The sequence below is a fragment of the Asparagus officinalis genome, chromosome 7 (genome assembly GCF_001876935.1).
Source record: "Asparagus officinalis chromosome 7, Aspof.V1, whole genome shotgun sequence".
NCBI classification, from domain to species: Eukaryota; Viridiplantae; Streptophyta; class Magnoliopsida; order Asparagales; family Asparagaceae; genus Asparagus; species Asparagus officinalis.
This window is the reverse complement of record NC_033800.1, coordinates 28,262,217-28,289,757: the sequence shown is the minus strand read 5'-3', so window position 1 is coordinate 28,289,757 and position 27,541 is coordinate 28,262,217. Positions and strand designations below refer to the sequence as shown.

Genomic DNA, 27,541 nt, shown 5'->3' with positions numbered 1-27,541 from the left:
ATGAGTTGAGGGGTGATTTGGTTGTATATAAGGACAAAACATTTAGTAAAGTTCGAAGCAGCGGAAAAAATGTCCTGAAATTAGTAATTTGTCGGTTTATAAGATACAAGATTTCAAATAGGCTGAATACATCAATTGCATCCCATTGATTTTTTTCTTTTTTTGCATTATGGTCATCCATTTAATTGAAAACATATGGCATGATTCGTTAAATGAGGATAATCCACACCCTTACTCCAGACAATAAAGGAAATGTGCAATGAATGGTGATTATAATCATCGAAATATATAAGGTGATGTATTGAGGCAATTACTGGCGAGGGTTTTAGGTTTATGTCGTGGAGGATTGATTTCCGCCTTATCTTTTCTTTTTTTTTTCTAATTTTTTGCGTCCTTTTTGAGGTTAGGGCTGGAGGGGTTGCGGGTAGATCAGTTGCAATAGCCATTGACTTTGGTTTGCGTCCCTGTACCTAAAGATAACCTGATGGGCGTTGTTTCTTGTTGTTGATTGAAAGGTAAATCAAAGTTTTTTCTCTTTGATGAGAGTTTGTTTTTTCATTTTCCTTGTTGTCTGAAAAACGTTCTTTAGTATTTGGTGAAGATCACATGCTAGACAGAGAGGTGGTATAGTGTACTTAAGTAGGAGTTTCTTGTTCTTTAACTTCATTCCTCACTAAAAGTGTAACGTCTAATTTTTTTGAAATGTTGCTGTTTATGTCAGTTATGATAATCCAGTTATGGTATCCAGAATCAGGTTTGAATCTTGTGATGGTCCTTTTTTTATTAAGGCTGAATCTGATCAAGAAATTGGTAAATGTTGATGAATGGATTTGTGTTTATGATGCATATTGTGGCCTTCTTGTTGTTAACCTCTTATCTCATATATTCTTCTGGTTTCCCTCTTAATTTTATAGCCTATTTATGCCAGACGGGAGATGAGTTATTTTGTTTAGACCATATTGTCTTTACCAGGAAGCTACATAATCTTTACTTTGAACGGTTGCTTTTGATGTGAAACCAGCTGATGCCATTTAAATATCTGTTACCTTAACTTTCTATGTGTTGATATGTGACAAGTGATGGTGTTTTTGCTATAGGGTGTCCCCTGCTTGGACAACATGATAGCATTTCTCTGCTACTAACATGTGGAATTACCTTTGACTAAGAATGTTCTTGAAATAGTTAAATGATAGTATCAGATTTCTTATATTTACACAATGTATTTAAAGTCTATTGGTTAACTAATTTACCACACCCTTTAGTCTATACTATGGTTATATGGTGTAAGATGGTATGAGAGAGGGGTCCTTTGCAGTGATTGGATGGTCATTGTGGCATATTGGAAGACCAAATGCGCAAAAAAGAAAAGGAGACTGTTGGGCATAGAGTTGGTTTTTGAAATGTGTCATGACCTTATTAAGTGGACTTGACCCACATTATGCTCCCTAATTATTTTTGCAGGCACTCTCTGGCTCGGTTCAAACACGATAAGTCCTCTGGTTGGATGCACTACTTAAATAGGTCAAAGGAGAGGTAAAAAGCAATTCATCATTATGCCTTCTTGACCTCTTTCTCGAACATCAGATGGATTTTTTGTCCAGTGCTGTCAAAATAATCTGGTTACACTGTTCTAAGTCCATGGGGATATCTCTGTTCTTTGTTGCCTTTCTGAATCGGTGACTCTAATGTCTGAAGCTTTACTCATTGAAAGCGTAAAATGAATGCTCAGATATCTGGTCCCTAAATTCCAGAAGGAAAGGAGTTTCGTGGAAGGGGCACAATGTTTTTTTTTCCTGTGATGCTTGGCGTGCTATATTTTTCCTTTCTGCCCCTTCTCCCTGAGTTTCTTGATTGATGTATTATTTTCCTTTTTCTCAGACTCTTCCTCATATGTTCTTGTCCTGCTACTGTTTTGCTTTTTCTTTTTCGTACCAATTTTCTTTCTTTCGTTTTCCTTACTCTATCTCAACCCTTCTTTCGTCCCTCCCTCTCTCTCCTCTTGCCTTTTTTCTGCTCTATCTTTTAGGATAATACTACAGTGTTCTTTTCTTCTTCCATTTTTGGGAGGTACAGTCTTTTGTATGAAAAATGTGCCTTATTGTTTTGCAGGCTGCTTAGGTGGTAGCAATGCTACCTCCTAGAGACTGCATAGAGATTTTGTGAATGTTACCTCCATAAATTTCTATGTCTGGAACACTGATATTAAGATGCTGTCTCTTGCTGTGTTGCTTTATACAAGCTAGAGTGACATTTAAAGTTTCATAGCGACAATCGTCTATTGTCCTGGCGCCCTACATGAGGATCTAGGTTTTAGCATATGTCCTATGCTAAATTAATTATATTGGACGTTCTATAAACTTCCTTGCTGTAATCTTGTATTAACTTATGAAATACGGCTTTAATGAAAATTTCAGAAACATGTGGGCATATAGTTAACTTTGATATGAATGACTATGATTTACCCAAGGGTAATTAGCTTCTGCATTCACGGTTAAGCTTCTGTCACGAATGTGATTTCGAGTAAATTTTCTTTTCTTTTTTTTTCGTGGGGCTTTTTTTTTGGGGGGGTTTCTCGGGCTGAGGGGGGGTGGGGGCGCCTGGACCACGTCGCGCGCCAAGCCCTGTTGTGGGGCGGTGGGGGGCCGGCACCGGCTGGGGACAGCCCTCTGGGCTGTGTTTGCATACAAAGAGAGAATGTGAGATGGAAATGACTGGCACCACTAAAAGAGAGGCGATGCTTTATGATATTGGATTGACTGAGCATTATGATATTGGATTGACTGGGCACCCAATTATATGTTTGAAAGAGAGGCGATGCTTTGTGATATTGAATTTCTGACAATCTGGAAAGATGTCTGAAAATGTGTGCACAGAGGATGATATGAGGTCAGTTTGAAATGGTCTGTAGATGTCAACATAAACAAATTAGCGAGTTAGTGAGGAGTTACACTGACAAAATTGAAGAGGAGAGTCAGGAGACTAAGAGTAAGGTCTAGAACTAACCTAGATTCAGGTATTGATGTCTTTTTTTGTTCTGTAAGATTGTTGTCAGCAGAGTTTAATGGAGGAGGATTCTTGTGCTCTTACCTAAAAATAAGAATTTATGTTGTGTTTTTGTTATGTGAAGCCTACTGTAACTTGCCATGCTTTTATCGAAGTGACAACTTATATGTGTGTGTGTGTGTGTTTTGCTTCATGTGTTTTGAAGATTGGTATTTCACGTGGATGTGGACCCCCTTTAACTTTACTTTCTACTTAGGAACTCATCATTCTGAAACATGGGGATTTTAATCCACAGCCCAAGTGGCAAAGTTGCTAGTTTCTATTTCGTGAGGATGCTGTGGGTTGAGATATTTCTTTTGGAACTCAACTCTCAATCTTAATTTTTGATGTTCTAATTCTTTTCATTATTAACTAGTCTGATTAGGCCAAAGGAGTATTGTTTGAATCCTTACATATGAAAGTTGATTATGCATACTCTTTCATTAAATTTCTTTTTGACATCTCAGAAATAAAGGTGGATCTGAGGTAGGAAGTACTTTATTAATCTAATGATCTAGCCAAAAACATAATACTGCAAGAAATATTACTGTTATAGTAAAAGATTTAATGCCTGAACATGGATGAAATACAAAGTAACGACTTTTGAAAGATTTCAGAAATTACCATGAATGACACATGAAGCATATCTTGCGTGAGAACTGCTTTTTGGGCATTTTCGGTTTGATTTTATTTATTTCATACTTCAACTAAATGCAGAGGTCCTGGTTATGGCTATCGAGGCAAAGTGCTCCTTGCATTTGAAGAAAATGGGTTCTCAAAGATTGGCGTCAGATTTGATAAACAAATTTCCGACGGGAATGACCTTGGTGGATTATGTGAAGAAGACCATGGTTTCTTTTGCAGCGGTGGCTCTCCTACTCATGTTTTTTTTTGTTTTGTTTTTGAAGTTCTTGTAATAAATATATAGTCATTAAGAAGTTCATTCTATGCAAATTATGATTATATTAATTTTTTATTTCTTTTGCACCTGATTCAGCTGATTTACTTCGCCCTGATTATCCTGGGTTTGAAGATTCTGAAAGATGTGCATTTAATGAATTTATAGAGGTTGGTTTGTCATTTCTTCATATTTATCAGTTTCATAAGGTTTCTTGGCTCTCTATTGATTGGATCTTTTACCCAGGTTGTTTCTGAAGAAAGTAAATCTGGACCTCTAATTGTATTTCTCAAAGACATAGAGAAATCTATGGTTGGAGGTACAGAATCATATTTAACACTGAAAGGAAAACTTGACTCACTGCCGGCAGGAATTCTTGTAATTGCTTCTCATACTCAGACGGACAACCGTAAAGAGAAGGTAACAGTTTCTGCATGGCCATATAATTTAGCATTAATCTTTTCTTTGCTTTTGATGTATGTTTTATATTTTTCGTGACAATTTCGCTTGAATGTCGTATTTTGCAGTCACATCCTGGTGGTCTTCTTTTCACAAAATTTGGAAGCAATCAGACAGCACTTCTTGATTTTGCTTTTCCGGTTGGCTCTATTTCCTAATTTTATATTTTCCGATTGGTTCTATTTCCTAATTTTATATTTTCCGATTGGTTCTATTTCCTAATTTTATATTTAAAATGCATACTTTTTAGTCTATGCTCGTAACCAAACACTTTCTTCATTCCTTCAAATTCTTTATTGTTCGTGTTTTTACAACAACAATAAACAACAAGGCCTCTCTGACAAATTTGTGGGGTTGGTTACTTGAATCCTTTTCTTGCATTCAGTTATATTGAAGGTCAGCTCCTCCGTTAACTGTTATCATACCTTTTTTAACTGCTTCCAATTTAGTTTTTTATATCCACCTCTAGTTCTCTTTGTTCATTAACTATAATCTTTTCACTTCTCCTAAATGGTGCATCTTCGTGTATATCTATAAGACCATTCTAACATTCTCTTTTTTGCTACACTGAGTTTGGGCACATGTTATTTTAATTGCCCAACATTCTGATTCATGAAGTATTGTCGGTCTTATAGCCGCTTTCTAGAATTTTCGTTGTAATCTCAAAGGCATGCTATGGTCACAGAAGATTCAAGAAGGATTTCACTATTTTAACTATCCTGATTTAATTCGATAAACCCCATTATTCTTAATCTCAGTAAATAATTGAGGTGACTACTTCTAGGTATTTCTTTTTTCTTTTCTTCTTGATTCTTCTTACTCATACTAATTTTTGCAGCGCAGTTTCATTACCACAAAACTGAAATAATTCGTCAAGTACTCTCATAAATGATGCACTTTACTATAAAAGTCCTTTATTGCAGAGAAATGTAATGTTTGCAATCAATTTTTTTGGGTAGATGATCAAAAGATCTATATGCTGTAAGATAACAGTTATACTGATGGCAAGCATGACCTATTGCAATGCGTGTCAAGCCCTGAGCTCGTGATCCGGTTGCCATAGTTTAAGCCGTGGGACCCACTAAGAGCAACTCATTGTTTGGCTAAATTCACTGCAAAAAGTGCTAGCACTTGTTATTTTTGAGCCCTTTGGATTACATTGTAAGCACTTCAAAGTCCTCATCACTTTCTGTTGTGGGACTATTCTTTTGGGTATTATAGTCATCCGCCCAGTCACCCCACCTTAATAACACGATACTCATGCGGTGTAGCACTTAATTATGCGTAGCACTTAACTCCACATTTTCACCTGGCTAAGTGCTTTGATTCCATTTGTCATGTCCAAGGCCAGCGAGCCTATTAGCACGGTGTAAGTCGTGGGATCCACTGAGAGCAACTCGTTGTTTGGCTAAATCCACTGCCAAAAAGTACTAGCACTTGTTACTCTTGAGCCCTTTGGGTTACATTGTAAACACTACAAAGTCCTCATCACTTTCCGATGTGGGACTACTCTTTTGGGTATTACAGTCACCCCACCTTCATGTCAAAGTTTATAACCTCCACTTTAATGAGTTATCAGAGTATATACGGATTCACATGTAAACACAGTCGTGTCAAAGTTCCGTACTAATCACATCAATAGCTTAACTGTGTGAAACCTATTGCTAAAACTATAAAGAGAAACTTATCATATGTAATAGAGACTAGAGAGAAGGTTATCATCGAGTGCAGAACCGATATAAGGTCATAAAGCATAAAAGCTTTAAAACTAAAAGAAAACAGCAACCAATTCTAATAATTAATCCTGTCCAAGAAGACCATATGAAAAGATTCAAAATTTTAAACAAAGAGAGAGAAATATGCTTGTCGTCCCGAAGAGGACTATTTGACACCCTATTTGATCCTCTTCAAGCTCCAGGCGTTGCTCACTTCCTTTTCTTCTCTCTCTCTCTCTGTGTGTGCGTGTGTGTGGGTGTCTTTTTGTGAGGTAAAAGAACGATAGTGGCAAGGAAGATTTAAGGAGGAAAAATATTGTTAGCAAGAGATAGGATAGATGTGGATTTGTAGGGATATTAGTTGAGATTTTATTTATTTATTTTTCCTGTTATTCCTCCACTCCTTGAGAAAATCCCACAGTAGAGGTGAGGAAGTGGTGAAGATATTTCTGAGTTGGGTTTTAAGCCTAATGAGCCTTTAGACTAAGCCAAACCTTCATTGGGTCCTCTAAAGAAAATAATTCAATCTAAAGCATGTTGTGGGCCTTAGGATAAACTTAATTGATAAAAAGATTAGCGCATATGCAATAACGACATATATGCATTTGTTCCAACAAAAAACATATCATTAAGTGGCCTTGACAATAGGTGTATATGGCATTCTTGAAGGGAACCTTTTATTTGATGTATTTGAATATAGTTTTAACATGGCGCGTGCAGATTTATCTGTATGAATTTGCATATTTCTCTTAATAAGACGAGTACTGATACTTCGTATTTTTCATGCTACCTTGGGAATCAAAATCTCATTTGTTAAATCAGGGCATGCATGTTTGCTTGAGGACTAACGAAGATCGACTAGAAAGTTTATTCTGATTTAGATCTAATTTCTTATTCTTCTCCTGTTAGTGTGTTTTAAACTCTTCATTTTCTGTATGCTTCTGATGTTTTACTGTGTTTCCCCTGTAATGTTTACCAAACTCCCTGTCACATGAAACTTTTGGCATGTGAAGGGTTTGGCATGTGAAGGGTTTGACATAGAACCTGATAAATGATCGACAGCATGAAAACCTACCTTCTTGATTGCATAATTTAAGCTCATGCCCCTGAGGATCTGCTACCAAGAGTTTTTATATGTGCTTGCTTATACAGTCCAGTAGCTGAAGATAGTGGTTTCTGCCTTTCACAATCACATTTTCCTTTGATTGTATACACCGAGGATCTGAATCAAAACATGGCAATATGAATTTTTTTTGACATGCTAGTTTATAGTTTTTAGATAGGATATTATTTCTTTCTGCTCCGAAGAAAGGAAGTTATACGGTTCATTAACCTTGCATAATTAACCTTATATATTTGCTCCAGTTGAAGTAGCAAACAAGCAACCCTACCTGAATCATCCTTCTTGCAGTAGCACTCTAGTCCATCATTATTGACAAGGAAATATTTGCAAGTAAAGGGATGTGATGCTGGGATGAATGTATATGAGATAGAATCGATTTGTTCCGGTTATCTCTTTGGCATCCACAGAAGAAGCAGACCTTGGTTTGAGTAAAACAAAACTCCACTCTTTCTAAAGATAAACAACAGAAGCGGTCACTGTCAGTGAGCTAGGGCATTCACTAACTAATTGAATTTCGGGGATTTTCTGCCACTCAAATAGTTTGATTTGGAAAAGCTTGCTAGATTACTTGCATCTTTCAGCTTTACAAGAATAGGTTTAGATCTGACATACATAGGTTGCTGAAGATCCTAGTTCACAATGTGCCTACTCGCCTCCCTTTTTTATTCGTCTCTGAGGTTAAAGGCCCTCTATTGGCTCTGGATAGATCAGATCAAGGTTTGGTAAAAAGAACTGATATATGGCATCAGCGTCAGCTTACCTTTTCCATCTAAGTGAATTGTTACGGACTCAGATGAATTGTTCTGCTCCAGTTGGCCTTTTGACTCGGCTCACGTTTCTTAGAATCTCGATTAATGTTTTTAAGGACCGGAAAAGCAGACTACTGTTGGAAGTTCCATCATGAGTTTGGTAGGTGATAAGTTGTGCTGAAGTAGTGTTCATTTTGAGAAGAAATATGGTGCAACCTTTTCAGCTGAATGGATGTCTGTTGCTGTCCAGAATGTCGATCTAGATATATGAGAGGGGTCGAACCTTCATGGGAACTAACAACGTTAACAATTGAAGTTTGAATTGATTGAAAAACTATGAAAGAAACCTAATCCCCTCATGAACTTACTGTTGGGCAAAGACGTGTGGCCTGGACTTGGTGAAGTCCCTCTAGCACCGGAGCTAAGTGGTACTTTTCATGAGTACTAGGCATCAGAACCATTATGATCCTGGTCAATAGCTACAATTTGTGTTATCTACACAATATATTGGTAACTAAGTGATCTCACTCTAAATAGTTTTTGTATTATATTTGTTTGAGTATAACTTCTAGCATAGGCTAAGGAGTTTTTGAGTTTGTTAGTGTAAAATTATAACCCTCAATCTTCACCACAACGTTGGAATGGTGGTGCGTCGGAGAGTCCTTTGACATGACATTACAACAATCCTGGTTTTAATGTTGTTGACCATGAATCTAATCAGATTTTAAAGGAATCATACTGCTCTACAAGTCAAGGTTCTTGCCCATGAAAGACACTTGTCCTGTTAAGGCATGTTAGAGTATGAAATTTTAATCCTCAGCCCTCACCACAACTTTAATGTTTTGGTGTAGTAGTGTAATATCCTTAGTAATTGACGGTTGAAAATTCAAGAAATCTCAATCTGGAATTGATACTAAGAAGTGAGTTGCGTTTATAAGGTGTTGATTTTTTTTGATAGTTCCACTGGATCCAAATGATGGATATTTCGTAAGTATCTAAGTGATAGTAAATATAAATAAGACTACACATCAATTTGCAAGATTGAAATTTGTTGCAATACCTTACCATCCGAGCTCTTCCTTTTAGACCAGAGCATAAACAAATAAATAAAGTAGATGTCTACATGAGGTGTACATATGGATTAAGAGTTGATATGAGATGCTCAAAGGAATTACATGTCAAGATAAGGTGTTATTAGTAAAACATCCAACCTTGATAAAAATGACTACATGTTGCATACCCTCAAAGTTATTAAATATAAATAAGACTACATGTGAACTTGCAAGTTTTAGTAGTTTGAAATATGTTGCATACCTTCCTACTCGAGCTACTACCTTTAGATTGGAACAAAAACAAATAAGTAAATTAGATGTCAGCATGAGGTGTGCTATTGGATTAAGGGTTGATATGAGATGCTCAAAAGAACTACATAGGAAAACACGCAACCCTCTACTAGCCAATAAAAAAAAGTGAAAGTTAGTAACTGACCTATTAAGGTTAGTATGCAAATGAGTAAGTACTGTACTAGTTACACAATCAAAATTTCAAGCCAAACTAATTTGAGCAGTTCACACTGAAGGGTTTGTGTAGGTGCTTCACAGAAGGAGGGATGATGATATATTATATATTTGTATGTAGAGAGACGTAATTAAGAATAGAGGATCAATGAAGTATTCCCAAATATGTCCTTAGACTATGATAGTCAATAAAAGATTTTAATCTACCCTAATCTTTGGCGAGTTATTGTTTATGAAATAGTGATTTAGAGTGTATATTTGCTAATTGATACTAAAAGAAAGTGATTGTAATGAAATCCAGTTAAAGTCCAAAGGAAGTATTTTATTTTGTTTAGAGTTATATTGCTTGTCTTATAACTTCAACGAGAAGTACGAAAGAGAGAAAAAGTACAAGTTAACAGTATACGCAAAGTGATAGGTGACTTTATGCGTCTGATTTGCCACCTGGCACCTAGCTACTTAGGTAGACACTTAAGCGCCATCTGGACAGTTTTTCTTTTTGTTTTAAGTTATGATAATTGATGAAACATTAAATTCATAACAAAGTAGAAAAATATGTAACCATGCATTATTGTTCACTAATTAAAAGAAACAATGAATAAATTTAAACTAACACTAACAATGAAGAAGACTAACATTGAGCATAAAAAGTTAGGATAAGTATTAATCACTAATTTCATTGAACAATTTCAGTGAATGGTTTCAGTGAATAATTTCATTAATTAAACTAAAATAATAGTGAACATTTTTAGTAAATATCTATGACAAATTCATAATGAAATTAAGTTACAAAATACTAATAATGAACAATTTCGATGATTTACTAAACTAAACTGTTCCAACAATGAAAAATAGTGAATAATGCTAACCATACTTATATAGTGAAGGAAAAAAGTAAAGACAATGATCTATAGAAAGTAAAAACAACTAACAATTTCAAGAATTAAAAGTAATTTTGCTGAAAATGAAACAAGTGAAGGGATTTCACACCTAGATGGAAGAGAATTGCTCAAGAAGTTAGGGATTCATTTCTAGAATTTCTTTGGTGGGCTTCCTTAGTGTTGATCAAGAGCTTTGGTAGAGAGCTTTTGGAGGACTTGGTGCAGGAGGAGGGACCTTGTGAAGGAGATGGAGATTGGAAGATGAGAGAGATTGTGATGGAGATGGAGACCAACTTCAGAGACGGAGATCATCAGAGAAATTTTTTTTCTTATCAGGAGATTGATTAAGAAAGCATGGATCTATTTTTAGGGTTTCTTTGACGGGCTTCCTTGGTATTATTCGAGTGCATCAATGGAGGAGAGGACTGACCTGGCGCACAAGGTGAGAGTTTGTAGAAAAGATGAAAACCGACAAAAGAGAGTACTTGTGATGAGGGAGAGCTTGAAGAGGAGAGTTGCAGAGTAGAGAGCGACGAAGGAGATGGTAACCAACATCGTTGATAGAGACCAACATTGTGTTTTGGATTTGAGATTAGGAGAGGTGATTTTTTTTTTGTAGAAGTAGAGGAGTTTAGCTGTTTAGGTTAAAATAAGGTTTATGAAAGTTGGTCATTGATAGAGACCAACATTGTTTTTGGAATTGAGATTAGGGGAGGTGATTTTCTTTTGTTGAAGTAGACGGGTTTAGGTGCAGATAAGGTTTATGAAAGTAGTTGGGTATTTATTTTAAGTTTTGAAATTAAATAGCTGAGCATGCATGCTTAAGCGAGCTAACCAGGGTCAGAGGAAGTTACATGGGATCTAAATGGTATAATTGTCAATAAAAGGCCACCTAGGTTATTTTAAGCGGAGGAGCTGCCACTTCTAGCATGTAGGTACCCGTCTAGGCCTCTTTTTGAACATTGAGTTTAAAAGGTGCAAATTTCAAGCAAGTATTCTATCCCTTTTCAAATTTGGAGTTATTTTTTTAGTAACGATTAATTCTCATATGAGTTCCTAGACTACTTAGAGATGTTGGGGGGCTTTAACTCGCCCTTTGGAGATGTTCAAAGTAGTTTTAATGTGAGGTCTATGGAGATTACTAAAGTCATTATACTTCCTAGATCATTATTGTACTGTTTCTTTGACATGTTTGGGTAACAATATATGAGAATTCTTGACTCTTTTCTTAGATGGTATAACATAAGAATAATGAAGAAAAGATGATGGTAGATACCCCAAATATAGGCCTACATTATACGAGAATTCTTGACTCTTTTCTTAGATGATATAACATAAGAATAATGAAGATCAACTAGGCTTATTTTAGCAGTGCATTGAGCCAAAGTACGTGTCGCGTTTAATGAGTCGAAGGACTTACATCACCCAAACTGGCTCACATGCCTGGGGCGTAACAAATGGTATTAGAACAGTTAGCTAGTCAGAAGTATGAAACTAAGTGTTATACAAGACTAATTGTTGCATAGCTTGAGCTCGATGAGAGGCAATTATAGAAGTTGTAGGAGCCACCTCTAGAATCAATATCATTTGGCGGTGATGTTGGGACATACTAATTATTATCTCGCGATAAATGTCACATATTTGAGGTGGGGTAAGTGTGATATCCCGAATATGATATCCTGAATATAATCCTACATCAGAAAGATGTGGTGCATAGATGAGTTTGAATAGTCTGCAAGGGGAGACAAGTGGCAAGGTTATCTAGCCATTTTTGATGACAAATTGACCCAAACCATGTGTTGTATTCAATTGGTCTCAAGCTTACATCATGCTAATGAGATCGTGGACTCTGAGCAACTCAATGCAATACATGATTTATTGTGAGTTTGATACAGTCTTGCATTAAATAAATGTGGTGATATAACTGAGTTTGAATAGTAAGCCATGGGAGACAAGTGACAACATTAGCTAGTCATTTTTGGCGGTGGATTGAGTCAAACTATTCGTTGCCCTCAGTGGATTACAAGGCTTACATTATGCCAATGAGCTCGTTGGCCCAAGGCGTGACACAATGCAGTGTATGATTTATTGTGAGTCTAATGCAGACATCTAAGCGAATTATTTTGGTTATCGAATGAAATACTAGAATTGATTTTATATTAATTTACTGTAAGTTCAATCTCAGCACCAACTAAGTTATTTTGGTTAAAGGCGGGGATTGATTTTATATTATGGATATCCATATGGAATTTCTCAGCTATTCTCTGAATGAACACTTATTGGATTTTCAGATTTAGATTACTTGATGGCAAGCATTTTTTCTGCAAATGTAGAATATATGAAATGGATGGGTTGCTGAGTAATCTTGCTCATTCCATTCCTTAATTTTTTCAGAATAAGTTCAACTTTAAATTGCGCACCCCGAAGTACAAAGTTTTGAAGGGAAGATTTGCCAAACATAACTATCGGGTAAAGCCCCTTTGTTTTCTTTCTTATTAAAGAGATAGTTTATGGTATGTGCTATTTAGAATATGTTATAGAATTTGAAATAATAGTGAATTTGAGTTTACACGAAAGATCATGAATATTGGATGGGATAGTGATATTATGTTCGTTTCGAAATTTCGAAAGAACTTGAATATAGACATGCTGCTTTGGAGTTATATGATAGAAATTCAATGACCGACTGCACCAAGTCGTGTACCCTGGGGTTGAATCCCTATTGGATCTTGTGCGCGTAACAAGTCGCATGACACCCTAATTCTAAAATAATGCTACCTCGGGGACGTGGATCGGTTTTTGTTGTAACCATTTGTAATATTCACGGTTCCAACTCCTTTCATACACAAATATTTACTAAAAGTATACCGTGGAGCATGTAAAATCTGTGCAACACATGACTCAGAAACAAGTAATGTCTAAAATGGAACTACCTAATATGAAGAAAGAAAAGAAATCTAAAACTAGTGAGGAAAGATGTGAACAATTCTTCTCAATTTGCTCTTAGAGGCACACAATATTGGCACAATTAACTTTGATACTAATTATTTGTACACAAATGGCGTCGATACAAAGTGTTCATATCAGTGTGGAAGCATGTGTCTTAACTAGATCTCCATTATACTAGGGCAAACGATCACCTCGCAATAGGGAAACACTGAGATAGACAAACATTCAAACAAAGGGAAAATCTCACCACAATAATATTGTAGAAAAGATAAATACGTGCGGAGTGTTAGAACATAAAACTGTAACTCTCAACTCCTTACCATAGCTTTGGAGTTTGGTATAATGGTTAGGACTTTCACATGGTATCAGAGCTAACACGAGTTTTAATCTAGCTAGCCATAAATTTAATGCCGATTCAAAATTTTTTTCCCTCTATGTGAGTCCAGGTTTTAGTTGATAAAAGGGGCGTCAACCTGTAGGTACATGTTAGAATATAAAGCTATAACCCTCAATTCTCATCATAACTTCGAAGTTTTGGTATTAATGATATGGACTTTCACACAAAGATATATGATTTATGTGGTTCAATGATCACCTACGTCTATAGGGAGATTTGAATTTATTTTATTTCTAGTGATTACAAAGATATAATCTTTCTTGCATTCCTCAAGAAACCCTCGAAATCTCACCTAAAGATCCTTATGAACCCTAAACTTGTCTTCTTTGTTTTTTCTCTACGACTATTTTACAATGCGTAACTCTATTTTGAATGTTTTACAATGAATCTCCCAAGAGGTATTTAAAGAGTTGTTCCCCATCTCGAATCCACGTGAGGTCCTTTTGACTTTGATTATCAATTCCTAATCGTTTTTCACTTGAAATTATTTCATTCCAATCAAATTCAAATCTCCTGTCAATTACAAACTAGGATTACCAAAAATACAAGGGTAAATCTTAACAACTCCTTCCCCACTACAACAAAATAATCTCTAGATTTGGATAATCAGTTTCAGAGTTGTAGAAAACTTCCAACAAGCGTGATGAGTTTGAAAACTCTTATCAAGTGTGAAAATGAAAAATGGTGATGTATGTGTGACAGAGTATAAGTTTGATTGAAAAAACATACTAAGAAGCAATAAGTAAATGTTAGACATTAGGCTACTATAAACTACTAAGCACATGCTAGAGCATACTAGAAGGACATAACAATGTCGATGGATATTTAAAAAGGAAAACACATGTATTTGCATAGCATCCATCCTAATAAAACACATAAAATATCATGTTTTGTAAATGTTATTTGAATTAGAGGTTAATAGTTCCATTTATATAACCTAACTCCTCGTAGTCCCCAAGAACACGTCAATATTGTAAATTATTATGGCATTGTGCTCATTAAAATATGAATGTCCACGTGAACTATGATACCGCTTATATGAACTTTACTCATTGTTTTCTAATTTCCTATGACTTAGCGCAATGATATATTTTTTATCTTTTGAAAATTCATGTGATAATTTATGCTAAGCTTGACTAGTTCAAGTGATTTCAATGTACAATGCTGAAGTATATTTTACCTATTTAGACACTTGAATCCCTATATGTTATTGTATCCCGTAAATCACAAGCTCAAAATATAGCCAAGTACATGTCAGATCAAAAATGATCTTATCATCTAGTTGATGCATTTGCTTACAATCCATGCACAGTTTACCTAGTATATGTTATACATGATCAATCAATAGTCCTCACACAATATCATCCCTCTCAAAAATTGGAAAACACATCAAACTCATCAATATCATCGTGACGAGTTGCCAAATCCTATATCGATATATCGATCAACATTTAATACACTGCATATGTTAATTTAATACATTTGTTACACTGCATATGTTAATTTAATACATTTGTTATATACTTGAATATATATCCACCACTTCACATACACTTCTTGAAACTCGTTGGACATGAGCCGAGGTTTGTTTCAGCATGTACCTAGTTCAAAACTATAATTTTTAAGGGTCATTTCGATCATGTTTAAAAAACAATAGATTTTCTATTTTATAGACCTATATAATAACAGAAATGTTAATTTTTTCATGACAAATGATTTAAAAGATAATATTGATCAAATGTAAATTATTGTTATATGTACGTATGTATGTGTGGTCGTGTCTCCATACCCTACTTTTTACTAAAATTTTCATTGTCCCGTACTCCTGCTCATATCTGTACCCATACCCGTATCTGTGTAACTTAGGTGATAACCAAGACATGTTTACGGTTTGGGTGATGATCGTGATATGTCTTCGGTTGTCATTTGGCTTAGTGCAAAAAGCATGCAACTAATGTGAGGTTGTGCCTCAAGTGTTTGCCAAGGATGCTTGGTCGTGTGCATGATCAAATAGAGGGGTTACTAGCTGGGTACTTCATTAAGGTTACTTTTCATAGTAATAATGGTGCATGAATATAGAATTTTAAGAATTTTAGATTGTATCTCGGTCGAAAGTGACTCAAAAGTCCTAGTTTAATGAACTATGGAGGTTGAATTAACCAAGAGACGTGGGGGAGGGGACCAGCTAGGTTTATGTATGTCCTCGGGAATATAGTTTGTAGACAAGTGATGGAGTCAGGGGGGTTGCGAATTTGGCCATGGACCTTGTGCTGCCAGAGTGTTTGCCAATTGGTATTTCAACTAGGTTTATAAACAAATTTCTGGTAAAAGCATAGAACATGAATAATTTCTCTTATTCTTTGAATAAAATTAAAATAGTACTTAGTTATGAAAAATAGATTGGTGAGAAAATAACAAACGTAGTTGTTTGCATTTTAGCGCAAATATGAAATTCAATATTTAAAACTTTTGTTCAGGAAAGATTGAATCTTTTAAAAAATATTTTCTGTTCCTAGAGTTCAAATGTTTGAATTTATTAGATGCATATGATTATTAGATGCATATGATTATTGAAATTAGAATCATGATGTTTTTTTAAAAATATTTATTTGTGATCAATATTTAAATACGATTTGATATGAAAATTTGACAGGATCGATAATCACTATCAAATAGTCTCACTCATGCAATCCCAAACAAAGTCGTATCTCGCTTATACCATGAAATCCTTTGCAAGAAAATATAATCAACACGGTCTCTCATAATATCTACTTGTGAGCAATATGAACTAAAAGCTTAACTTAGTTCTAACTTAAGGATATTGTGGAAAAGTGATGAATTAAAGAGATCCAACTAAGAAGAGCGTTATAAAGCATAATTTTCTCTTAGTATGCGATCCACCCCTAATGGATAATAAAGGATATATGAGCATGAGTTATAATTTATAAATTATAATTGACAACAATATAAAATACATGTTGACTCAAACCCTAAAGATATGATGAGTGTTAATATACTAATCATGATCTGCTAATTCAAAAGCAAAGCAACATAAAAGTATATTCAATTAGTTTTATATCATAGAATCACTTAAATTAAATATATAAATGGAGGAAACCAAAGAAGCAATGATGTTGAGAACGCTTGCCATTATAACTCTCTCTCTCTCTCTCTCTCTCTCTCTCTCTCTCTCTCTCTCTCTCTCTCTCTCTCTCTATCTCTCTCTCTCTCTCTCTCTCTCTCTCTCTCTCTCTCTCTCTCTCTCTCTCTCTCTCTCAGGTTTGATCACATGAGAACAAGAAACTTTGGTATCGCTTTGTGTTTTTAGCGAGAATGTGAGCGAGACGTTAGAGGGGTGGTTTAATAGAGATTAGAGTTGTTAAGATTACCTTAAGTTTTAGAGTGGGGTGGTTCAATAGATATTAAGTTGCTAATATTTGTTTGAAGTCTAGGTATAGGGGGTTAATGGGGTTAATGGGTTGTCAATTTTGAATTTTTAAAATAATTGGATTTCAACTTAATTTGCCTTATGAATAGACGATGATTTAATTTAAACAAAACAAGTGGGCCTAAATACAATTCTTAATAACAAAACAAGAAACTTTGTTAAGATTACCTTAAGTTTTAGAGTGGGGTGGTTCAATAGATATCATGTATGACTTTAAATAGACAAATATCTTTGATGACAGAGAGGGAGGGCGTCCAATTTGCAAAAAACATGATTGTACAAAATTATCCTGCCACCTCACTGACATGTGAGGTACCTACACTGATGGGTTCCAAAGAGGACATACTTAGGCAATACACGAGGGACCTCTATTAAAGTTTTGCCAGTAGGTAATATGTTTAACATACATAATACTATACAAACCGTATCAATATTACCAGTTGCGCTAGTAGTGGGAGGATCCTTGAGTGAGTTGACATATAATATAGTTCTTGTGATGTATATATTTTATGGGCAGACAAATGGATGTATATGCCATTCAGATTTGGAATATGAATTTGTTGTGTTGTATATCTTGGAAGATGGCTTATTGAACATATCAGAGACATGCTAAGTTCTCTTGTTAAGAGGATTTGTGGTGGGCTATCACTCAACCTTAATTTTTTTATTAGTTGATGTTTGTGTTATTTTGGTGCACAACAATAATGTTAGTATTTATAGAAGCAGTGCATCAAGTCGTCGTAGAAAATGTTATTTTGACAAGCTTCAAAGTTCAGATAAGCTTCAAAGTTCAGCCATGTAGTATGTGTTTATTTCGTACAGACTAAGCATTGAGTTAGACCATTTTTTTAAAAAGCCTCCGCCTAGTCCTAGGTGTACGCCTAGGCCTAGGCGGTACCTAGGCCGCCTAACTAGCTCCAAGCATCTAGACGGTACTTAGGCTGCCCACTTAAGTTTTACGAGTGTTTACGAAAGCAGCACTGTTTTAAAAAACCTCCGTCTAGGCCGCTTAGGCATACGCCTAGGTCTAGACGGTACCTAGACCGCCTAACTAGCGCCTAGTGCCTAGACGGTATTTAGGATGCCCACCTAGATTTTACAAGCGTTTAGGGGAGCATTGTCTGTTTACGTGGATTGCACCCTGTAGGTCTTGATTGTGATTTTATGTGTCATAGCCTACACGTCCTCCAAACTTCATTAACCTCCAAATATGAACACCTCCACTACCTCCTCCGACCTTCAGCAAAACCTCATCGACCACCACTTAAATGAAGAAAGAAAAAAACGTCCAGAAACCGCTTAAGCGCCCGCCTAGGCGACTAAGCGCTGGGCGCCAAGTCCGACGCCTAGAAGCGCCCATCGTTTAATGTAACATTGGAAAGCAGTGTCTGCTTACGTGGACTGCACCCTTTAGGCATTGATTGTGATTTTATGTGTTGTAGCCTACACGACCTCCTCCAAACTCCATTAACCTCCAAATATGAACACCTCCACTACCTCCTCCAACCTTCAGTAAAACCTCCTCGACCACCACTTAAATGAAGAAAGAAATACGCATAGACACCAGTCCGGTATCTAAGCTTTCTATAACATTACACACTATCAATTATTATAATTAAAAAAATAAAAAAATAAAACGTCGTAGGCTCTAGTCTTGTTAGTTATTATTTTGGCTATTTAGTATTTAAGTATGCATGATTTATTGTCGAATTAAGATTGCTATATTTTTAAAAAAATTTATATGAATTTAATACATATTTTTATTAATTATTATAATTAAATAATTTTAAAAATAGCCAAGCGCCTAGGTGCCGCCTAGGCATACATCTAGGGCTCTAGGCGTTAGGCACTCGCTCAAACACCTAGTCCGCCTAACGTCTTCTGTAACATTGGAGTTGACACACCAAACACCAAAAGAGAAGTAACTATTTGTTTTTATATGGTTTATGACGAATTATGCGTTTGTGTGCAATTCCCATGCATGATTTCCGATAATGTGTTGACCCACATATTATCTTTCCTAAGGTTATCAGTTTTTTCCTGTTGATCAATGGGTTAGGTCGCTCAATGAGGTCGTTAATAGCATAAACCGGATATGTTCTCAATGGAAGAACAACAATCGGACCTACGTCCATTGGAAATCACACAAAGAGATGATACCAACAACAAAGCCCATCTAGCTGAATCTCAGCTAAACCGACCAATGAGAAAAAGATTTGATGTATACCTTGCTGCACTTCCTTTGACTCTTTATGTGAATGGACATCTTTATATCTTATCTAGTCAATTTTGTGAACCAGCAATCTGTTAAGGCTTACTCTAAAGTGGTACTTCAATTTGCTTCTTCCTGCTAATTGTTGTTGATTGTATGTTGATTCATTTCTTATCTCTCTGTCTGGATCTGAACGTGATTTTAACAAGCTTGGAGTTTTTTACATTTTTTTATTGGAGCTGGCATTGATGGTACGATTCATTTCATATTAGTTTTATTGTTGAAGTATGTCAGTATCTGTTATCCTGGAGAGTTCTTAGAGCTGCATGTTGTACTTGCATCTTGAGGCACCAATTACCACGGACATAACCTTTTTCTCATTTTACCTAATTTTAGAAGTAATGCATCGATTTCCTTGTTGCTGTAGGATAATTTCAGTAGGTTGCATGATAGAAGCAAAGAAATTCCCAAGACAATGAAACATCTCAGCAAGCTTTTTCCAAATAAAATGACAATCCAGCTACCCCAGGTACATGTTTGACATTTAAATTTGTTGTGATTCTGTGTTAAATTTTTATACACAATGTTCTAAGTAATCATGGGATGTTTCAGGATGAAGCTCAACTTGTAGATTGGAAACATCTTTTGGACCGCGATGTTGAAACTCTGAAAGCCAAAGCTAACATTTTGAGTATTCAGTCTGTAAGTTGCAACTATCTGGTGTTCGAAAAGTACTTTCTTTTTATATGAATGCCTATGCTTAATTCTAGGAGCTAGTGCTGACGTCATTGAATCTATATTTCAAGGAATTACTGTCCATTATGCTGATAGTTTTCATTTGCAAGACTCCTTCAGGGTTTATAGTTATTCAGTTGCATGCATCTTCCTACTACTAATGATCTTTATTATTCTGAATAGTGATTTTTATTATTCTGATGCAACAGTAGTCTGTTTTCAATGCAAACATTTAAATATGACATAATAGCAGAGCTAATTTTGTTTTAGTTTGTTTTTTTTCATATTTTGGATATCTGTTGTCTATACAAATGCAGGTTTAGAAATATATACATATACTAGATGCCCATACACGCTTACATGATATATACACACATGTATATATCAACACAAAGTACTTGAATTCTGACTGTTAGCAGCTATTGGCTTATGCATGCACAAATAGTTGCAATTGATCTAGTGCATCTACATTTGGTAAATTCCTTGACAACATCTGTATACTATATTTACATTTTGCAGACAGCAATATTTACACCATTTGGAGGTAATGAGGTTATGTTTTCCACCCAAAGGCTTCACTTGCAGATTGCATTGGCCTGCGTCCGTTGAGTATGAAACTGGCCTCAAATTGTCTCTCTGGTTAAGCTTTTAATGTCTCATTTAGTATGTGGGAATTAAGTGAAGTGAAAGTGGAATGAAACAAGGACTGGATGACATGGAATGCATATGTGAATGGAATGCTAGTTTCCATTCTGATGTTTGGGTGCAATTAGAGAATGAAGCAGGACTTAGTAAGTTTCATGAAAGTAAATGGTAGATTTCATGAAAGTTTCGGTTCGGGAAGAGTCTATTTCATAGTGTTTTCTGAACTCCCATACAACTTTCAAATTCTTGTGGTCTAAAAGAAATAAATTTTGATGTAGAAACTTGAAAAGGGTCACCCTCTAACTATGGGAGATTTAAGTACTCCAGATTTTGGGTTTCGGAATTTTTTTTTCTTGATTTGAATTTTACTGTATTTCATGAAAGTAAATAAGATTGGAAATTAGTTGACTGCAAACAGTGGGTATGTTGACAAATTTCCATTTATTTTGTTCGTTAATGAATTCCTATCCACTGCCTGCCACCACTATAGCTTAGCTGGTTGGAGTGCCGTGCTAATAATCCAAAGATCGCTGGTCGCCTACCTGCATGATGAACTTCAATAAGAACTTACTTGGTCAGGCCTTTAATTTTTGTCTTTCCACTGCCCACCTCAAGCCAGGTAAGGAGGAGGGTTGCATTAAGTATTAAGTAGCTGACAAGTAGAGTTAACCCTAGTCGCATCTTCATGATATGCAGAAAGTTGATTGAGATGGTTTGGCATGTGCAAGTATGCCACCAATTGCACCAATTGAAAGACAGATAAGATCATAACTACCGGGAGGACTAGAAGTAGGTCTAAGAGAAACTGGTTGAAAGTTTCAACCAGTTTCTCTTAGACCTACTTCTAGTCCTCAAAGTAATTAAGAGGGACATGATAGTGGTTAATTTAATGGTGGAGACTGCTGTAAAAAAAACTGAACTTAAGGATATTATTCCTGTAGTTGACCGAAAAAAATTGGGATAAAGACCTTTTTTGTTGTACACTATTACTATCTCTCTTACACTCACATTTCTGCATAAGTCACATGGGTGTAGAGCACTTCTGTCTTGACCCCATATCCACAAGACTAGCCATCAGACGAGATTTTGCATCTTTTCAGTTTCTTTCTTGGATTTTAAAAGTCAAAGGACTGATAGAGGTGGCACTTCACTTCTGCTGTGGTCCGTGGTCATGTAACGGAAGAATTTCTTGTATGTATATATGTAATGATGCCTGTGGATGTGTAGGCATAAATACGTGAAAATACTGATATTTATGTAGGATACAGTCAGATGAGATGTATTCCCTTGCATCTTTAGTGGTGACGATGATGACAATGACAGCAATGGTGATGCAAACGATGTCTTAATGCCAGAGTTAAAAGTTATAGTTCGAATTGGGAATATTTTGGTTAGCGATGGAGGTTTTCTTCTGCATTTTGTTTTGGATATGGAGAAGGTGGTGGTGATAAAGGAGGTTGAAATGCCAATAGAGAAGATAGTTGTGGTAGTGGTGGTGAAGGATTAGAGGTAGGTCCGAGGGACACTTGTTGAAAGTAATTAAGAGGAGCATGTTAATGGTTAATTTAACGGTGGAGACTGCCTAAAAAAACTGAATTAAATGATATGATTCATGTAGTTGACCTGAAAAGTTGGGATAATACTTCGTTTTAGTTGTACAGTATTAATATCTGCTCTTTTATTCACATTTCTACATATGTCACATGTGTAGAGCACTTCTGTCTTCGATCCCAAATCCACAAGACCAGCCATCAGACAAGACACTATGTATCTTTCCAGTTTCTTTCTTGTGATTTTACCCACAGCCAAGGACTGATAGAGGTGGCACTTCACTTCTGCCATGGTCAGTGCTCATGTAACAAAAGAAATTCTTGTATATATGTGTGTAGTATGTCTGTAGATGTGTATGCATAAATACAAGAAAATACTGATATTTATGTAGGATACAGTCAGATGAGCTGTATTCCCTTGCATATCTCTAGTGCTGACGATGATGACAATGCCAGCAACGGTGATGCAAAGGTTTTCTTAGTGCTAGGGCCTAGGGTTAAGACTTAAGAACAATAGACCGAATTGGGATTTTTTTTGGGGTAAGGATGGAGGTTTTCTGCTGCATTTTGTTGTGTATATGGAGGAGGTGGTACCGTGGTGGTGATAAAGGACGTTGAGATGTCAATAGAGAAGGTAGTTGTGGTGGTGATGGAGGTGGTGCTGGTGGATCTGGTTAGGTAAAGAATTGAATGGTCTATGTAAGAATTGATTTAATTGATAAAATCGGACTTAACGGATAATGTCTGCTTGTTATCCTTTTTGGATGGGAAGTCTGATCTCCTCATGTTCAGGAGGGCTAAGTGTTTCCAATTAGTCCCTGGGCCGGTTATCCATGGGGGGTTTATCTGCAGATTCCCATATAAATAGCAACAATCAACTCGAGAAAAGAAAGTTTATTTATTTGTCTATTATTATTATTATTATTTTTGGGGGGTAGGGGGGTTGGGGTTTGAACTAGGGGGCAAAATTGAAAGGAAAGTCTCCTCTAAAGAAGGAATTAACATATTCCGTTTGTCATTGTGAGACCTGAAAGTGTTAAGAGAGACCACAAAAAATTATTATAGATTATTTACTACTGCATGGTCTTGGAGGAATATAATGAAGAAATATAAAGGTAAATAACTTAAGTTGAGATCTTTTGATTTAGATTTTACACCAGACTTTACACAGTTCGGTTGTTGGAGACAAAGGTGCAGACATACAAGAAGCAGAAATGAAGGTGTGGGTCGTTCAAAGTTAACCAAGATAATTGCATCTCTAGACATAGTATTGTTTGACAAAATTTCAATTGCATTTTTCCTTTTGTTTTGTCTCCTGCTGTTAACTAATAATACCAAGACATTTATACACTCAACACAGCAACTTATCAATATGTGTCTCACACCAGCTGTATTGATATTATAAGGGTAGCTCATGAGTAACCCTATACGTGCTAGATGCCCAGTTTCTATGTCTTCCTCTTGCTTACACTGACGCATGTAAGATATTTGGTGGATGCGTATTGAACATGTCCAACATGTATCATGTATCTGACCTTAAACCAGGTAGGTGTTAAGCTCTCATGGTTTATACGATCGCGGATTTAGAGTTTACATGAAATTTTTTGATGTAATTTATGTTATGAACCTTGAGGTTACAACATAACTTGTACTGAATCTTTGTTCCGCACACAAACACATACATATATTGTTTTATGGTTGTCTCATTACATATCCTTAATATTTAAGATCTTATGTGCCTGTATATCAGTGGCTTGCTGTATCTGTGTCCCACGTTTATATTTGTGGAACATGAATGCTAAACTTGAATTGAAGATCTTGGCCTGACCATTAACTAAACAATGAGAGAGCATCTGTTTTGTAGTTCATGGGTTTTCCTAGAATATCTGGCAAGTAGACCTAGCGTTAGGGGTGCCAAACGGTTCGGATATATCCGAACCGATCCGCATCCGTATCCGAACGGATGCGGATATGGTAAGTTAATTTTGAAACCGGGCGGATATGGTCTCGGATACGGATCCAGTTTCTGATTTTTTCGGATACAGATTCGGATACGGATATGAGGGTTGCGGATACGGATATCTGCAATGTAATAATGATTCGAGTAATCGGATCCCAAATTTATAATTACAAACCCGCTAACCCAAAACCAAAGGTAAAAAGTAAAAACCCTAGTGTGAATCACATTCCGCCTCGCCGCTGCGTCCAGCCACCCGCGTCGCCTGAGACCCGCCGCCGCCGGATCTAGCACCGGTCCACTGCCTCGTCCCGTCGCCTGCGTCCAACCACCGTCGACGTCCAGCTACCTGCGTCCAGCCACCGTAATTCCTAGTTCATAGTTGTATTCACTGCAAGGTAAAAGTGTCTGTTCATGTGCTATACTTTGATCTGGAAAGCAAAAAAGTAATTTTCTAGGATCTTTGTCTATTTCCAGTGCAAACTAATGGTTTTATGCTTGTAAAATAGATGTTATTATCATGAGTTTGTTTATTTAGGGAACTAAATTAGTCCTTTTTAGATAGCAATTACTTCCTAGTTCAAGTTCACATGAAGTGATTATGGAAAAATATTCTTTCTCTGTATGTAATTTTCTGCAAACTAGTTTGCGGTCCGTGCAAAGCATGGTATTTTTTTGCTACAGTAATCCCGCTTTTTTAATATGACATGATTTGAATTTTTAAAAGTGCTACAGTATCCCGCTCTGCTACAGTACCTTTTAAATGCTACAGTATACCCGTGTGCTACACTAATATTTTTAATTATAAGTTATAGTAAATGCTACTGTAGTATTTACTGTAGCATGAACAGTGAATCTCTGATCCTCCTATTTGTATAAAGGAATAGATATCTATGATTGTTTTATTACATTCTTATGAGGTCTTGCTTGTTTACTCACTATTTTAATTATCCGATCTTGCGAAAAATTGCATGTTCTTTCTTTGCATGGAATTCTGTGGAAGTTCTATATACTTTTTCATTTTTAACTGAGGTGATCTTAGATTCGTAAGCGCTTGTTTAATCGTCTTAACGGTTACATGTTCTTTCTCCTCAAATTCTATGACTGAGTTATACTGTAAACGAGGTGTTCTTATATGTTTAATAGATTTATGTTGAATATCCGTTTATATCCGTGATCATATCCGATCCGATTCTCAAATATCCGAACCGTATCTGTTTCTGATAAGTGCGCATATGGTTAAGGTTTTTTCTTACCGAAGGTGATCCGTATCCGTTTATAAAAAGCGGATATGGATATGGTAAGTGTCATATCCGAACCGTATCCGCTCTGATAACACCCCTACCTAGCGTGCATTAGGAATTGGGTCCTTATTTGAGGTTGCTAGGTAACTAGGATCGTTAGCAGCTGGAGCTTCTCAATTCAAGTTCTAAGTTTTGTGGAAAGCCACTATCATACCAAGGTAGAGAGTAGAGAGTGTTTCACTATGCGCAAAGAGGTTACAGGCCATGGGTAGGCTATGCTAAAGGGACAGTTTAGCCAACTCTCATGAAAAGTGAAATTCAGATCTCTACTACTGCTGTTGAAAGGTAGGGGCAGACCCTTCATTTGAATCCTAGTGTTTCAGTGTGATCCCCGGCACAAAAGGTGTCAGTATTTAAAAGTTCACCAAAATTTAAATGGTTATTACCCATTGTGATCATTGATATTTCCTTTTTCATCTCCTTTGTTATTTTTGAAGTCATCTAAGCCTGTGCTTATTTGTCTGGAATGCCTTTTATACTGACACAGGTATGCTGATCACGTGGAAGATAAACTCGTAGTATGAATGGTTCATTTACTTCACTGTTTAATCAATTAAACTCATGAAGCTTAATGACCACAGTTCATTCTTTGTTGTCTGGTTCATAGCTAATTTTAACTTGAGTGCAATATCTTCCTTTGTCGTTGTTCTTTAATTTTTTTTGATCAACTAACTTATATTTGATTGTGCTAGTAGATCATCATTTTCTTGGGTAACATCCCTTATTTCTGTTTTTGTGGCAGTTCTTAAACCGCATTGGGCTGGAATGTAGTGATCTTGAAACACTATGCATAAAAGATCAAACACTTACAAATGAAAGTGAGTTTTCTTTTCTTTTTAAGTTAAATTAAAGCATCATAATTCTTTAGCTCATTCTGATAATCTTCATTGTTGGGGTTGTCTTACAGCTGTTGATAAAATTGTTGGTTTTGCTTTGAGTTATCATCTTAAAAACCAAAAATCTGAAGCACTTTCCAAGGATACTAAGATTGTACTCTCTGCTGAAAGGTGAGTATTCTGGTCACTTGAGCCATTTATTTCTAGTCTCTAGAAACAATGGTGTCTCATGCTGATAAGTTAAACTTGAACTAGTTGACCAGGCCATAAGTTAACAATGTCTGTGACATTCCTTAGAAATTTGTAATTTTTGAATTATTTCTCCATGCACTTTACATCATTTTCGGTTTTTATGGCAGCATTAAGCATGGATTTGATATGGTCCAAAGCATCCAGAGTGATGCCAAGAGTTCAAAGAAATCCCTCAAGGTGACATAATTTAACCCTTCATTCACTCTAGTAACATTGATTTCCTGGAGCATTCTTTGTTTAAAATCTTTTCAGACTCAAGAGTTCATATATGAATTGCACAGACATTTCTGTTTTTCTGAACTTTTCTTATTGTGAGTTCTTTTAGGACGTGGTTACTGAAAATGAGTTTGAGAAGAGGCTTTTAGTCGATGTCATTCCATCTAATGAAATTGGAGTTACATTTGATGACATTGGGGCTTTAGAAAATGTGAAGGACACACTGAAGGAGCTGGTGATGCTTCCACTGCAAAGACCAGAGTTATTTTGTAGAGGACAACTGACAAAGGTTTAACTGCTTTCTCTGTCTTCCCCAGTTGTGCACTTAATGCGCTTTATTGTCATCTCCATGATTGAAGCAATTCTGCTTTAGTTTTCTTTACTTCTTTCTGTTAGTTTCCTGTAGAATCTTGATTAACATGGCTAGAAGGAATATTTGAACCAATTTTGTTTTTAATAATTTATTACCTTTTTAGCAAGGAACCTATATTAACTCTCTTAACGAACAGTAAGTTTGATCTAGTTTAATGGGCAGAAATTGACTTCTTCTACTTGTGTAGATGTTTATTATCATGTATGCATCTCGTCTCTCATATATCAGTTTAGACGCTGTTCTAAGTATCTCTAGTGAATCATTCTTGTTGTGTTACAGACTT

At 36.0% G+C, this 27,541-nt stretch overlaps 1 protein-coding gene across 4 annotated transcripts in view; it reads left to right on the top strand.

Annotated features, from left to right (window-relative positions):
• The window catches only part of LOC109848433, a 74,410-nt gene that overhangs the window by 35,033 nt on the left and 11,836 nt on the right, over nucleotides 1-27,541 (top strand). The window contains exons 12-23 of one of the 4 annotated variants that reach the window (XM_020417913.1): nucleotides 1,462-1,533; nucleotides 3,760-3,908; nucleotides 4,040-4,110; nucleotides 4,187-4,360; nucleotides 4,468-4,539; nucleotides 12,779-12,853; nucleotides 19,818-19,919; nucleotides 20,003-20,092; nucleotides 26,324-26,399; nucleotides 26,489-26,588; nucleotides 26,777-26,846; nucleotides 26,995-27,174. In XM_020417913.1, the coding sequence (XP_020273502.1) occupies nucleotides 1,462-1,533; nucleotides 3,760-3,908; nucleotides 4,040-4,110; nucleotides 4,187-4,360; nucleotides 4,468-4,539; nucleotides 12,779-12,853; nucleotides 19,818-19,919; nucleotides 20,003-20,092; nucleotides 26,324-26,399; nucleotides 26,489-26,588; nucleotides 26,777-26,846; nucleotides 26,995-27,174 (1,231 nt within the window). The remainder of the gene's footprint in view (nucleotides 1-1,461; nucleotides 1,534-3,759; nucleotides 3,909-4,039; nucleotides 4,111-4,186; nucleotides 4,361-4,467; nucleotides 4,540-12,778; nucleotides 12,854-19,817; nucleotides 19,920-20,002; nucleotides 20,093-26,323; nucleotides 26,400-26,488; nucleotides 26,589-26,776; nucleotides 26,847-26,994; nucleotides 27,175-27,541) is intronic. The other 3 variants (XM_020417914.1, XM_020417915.1, XM_020417916.1) reach the window with 3 other exon arrangements.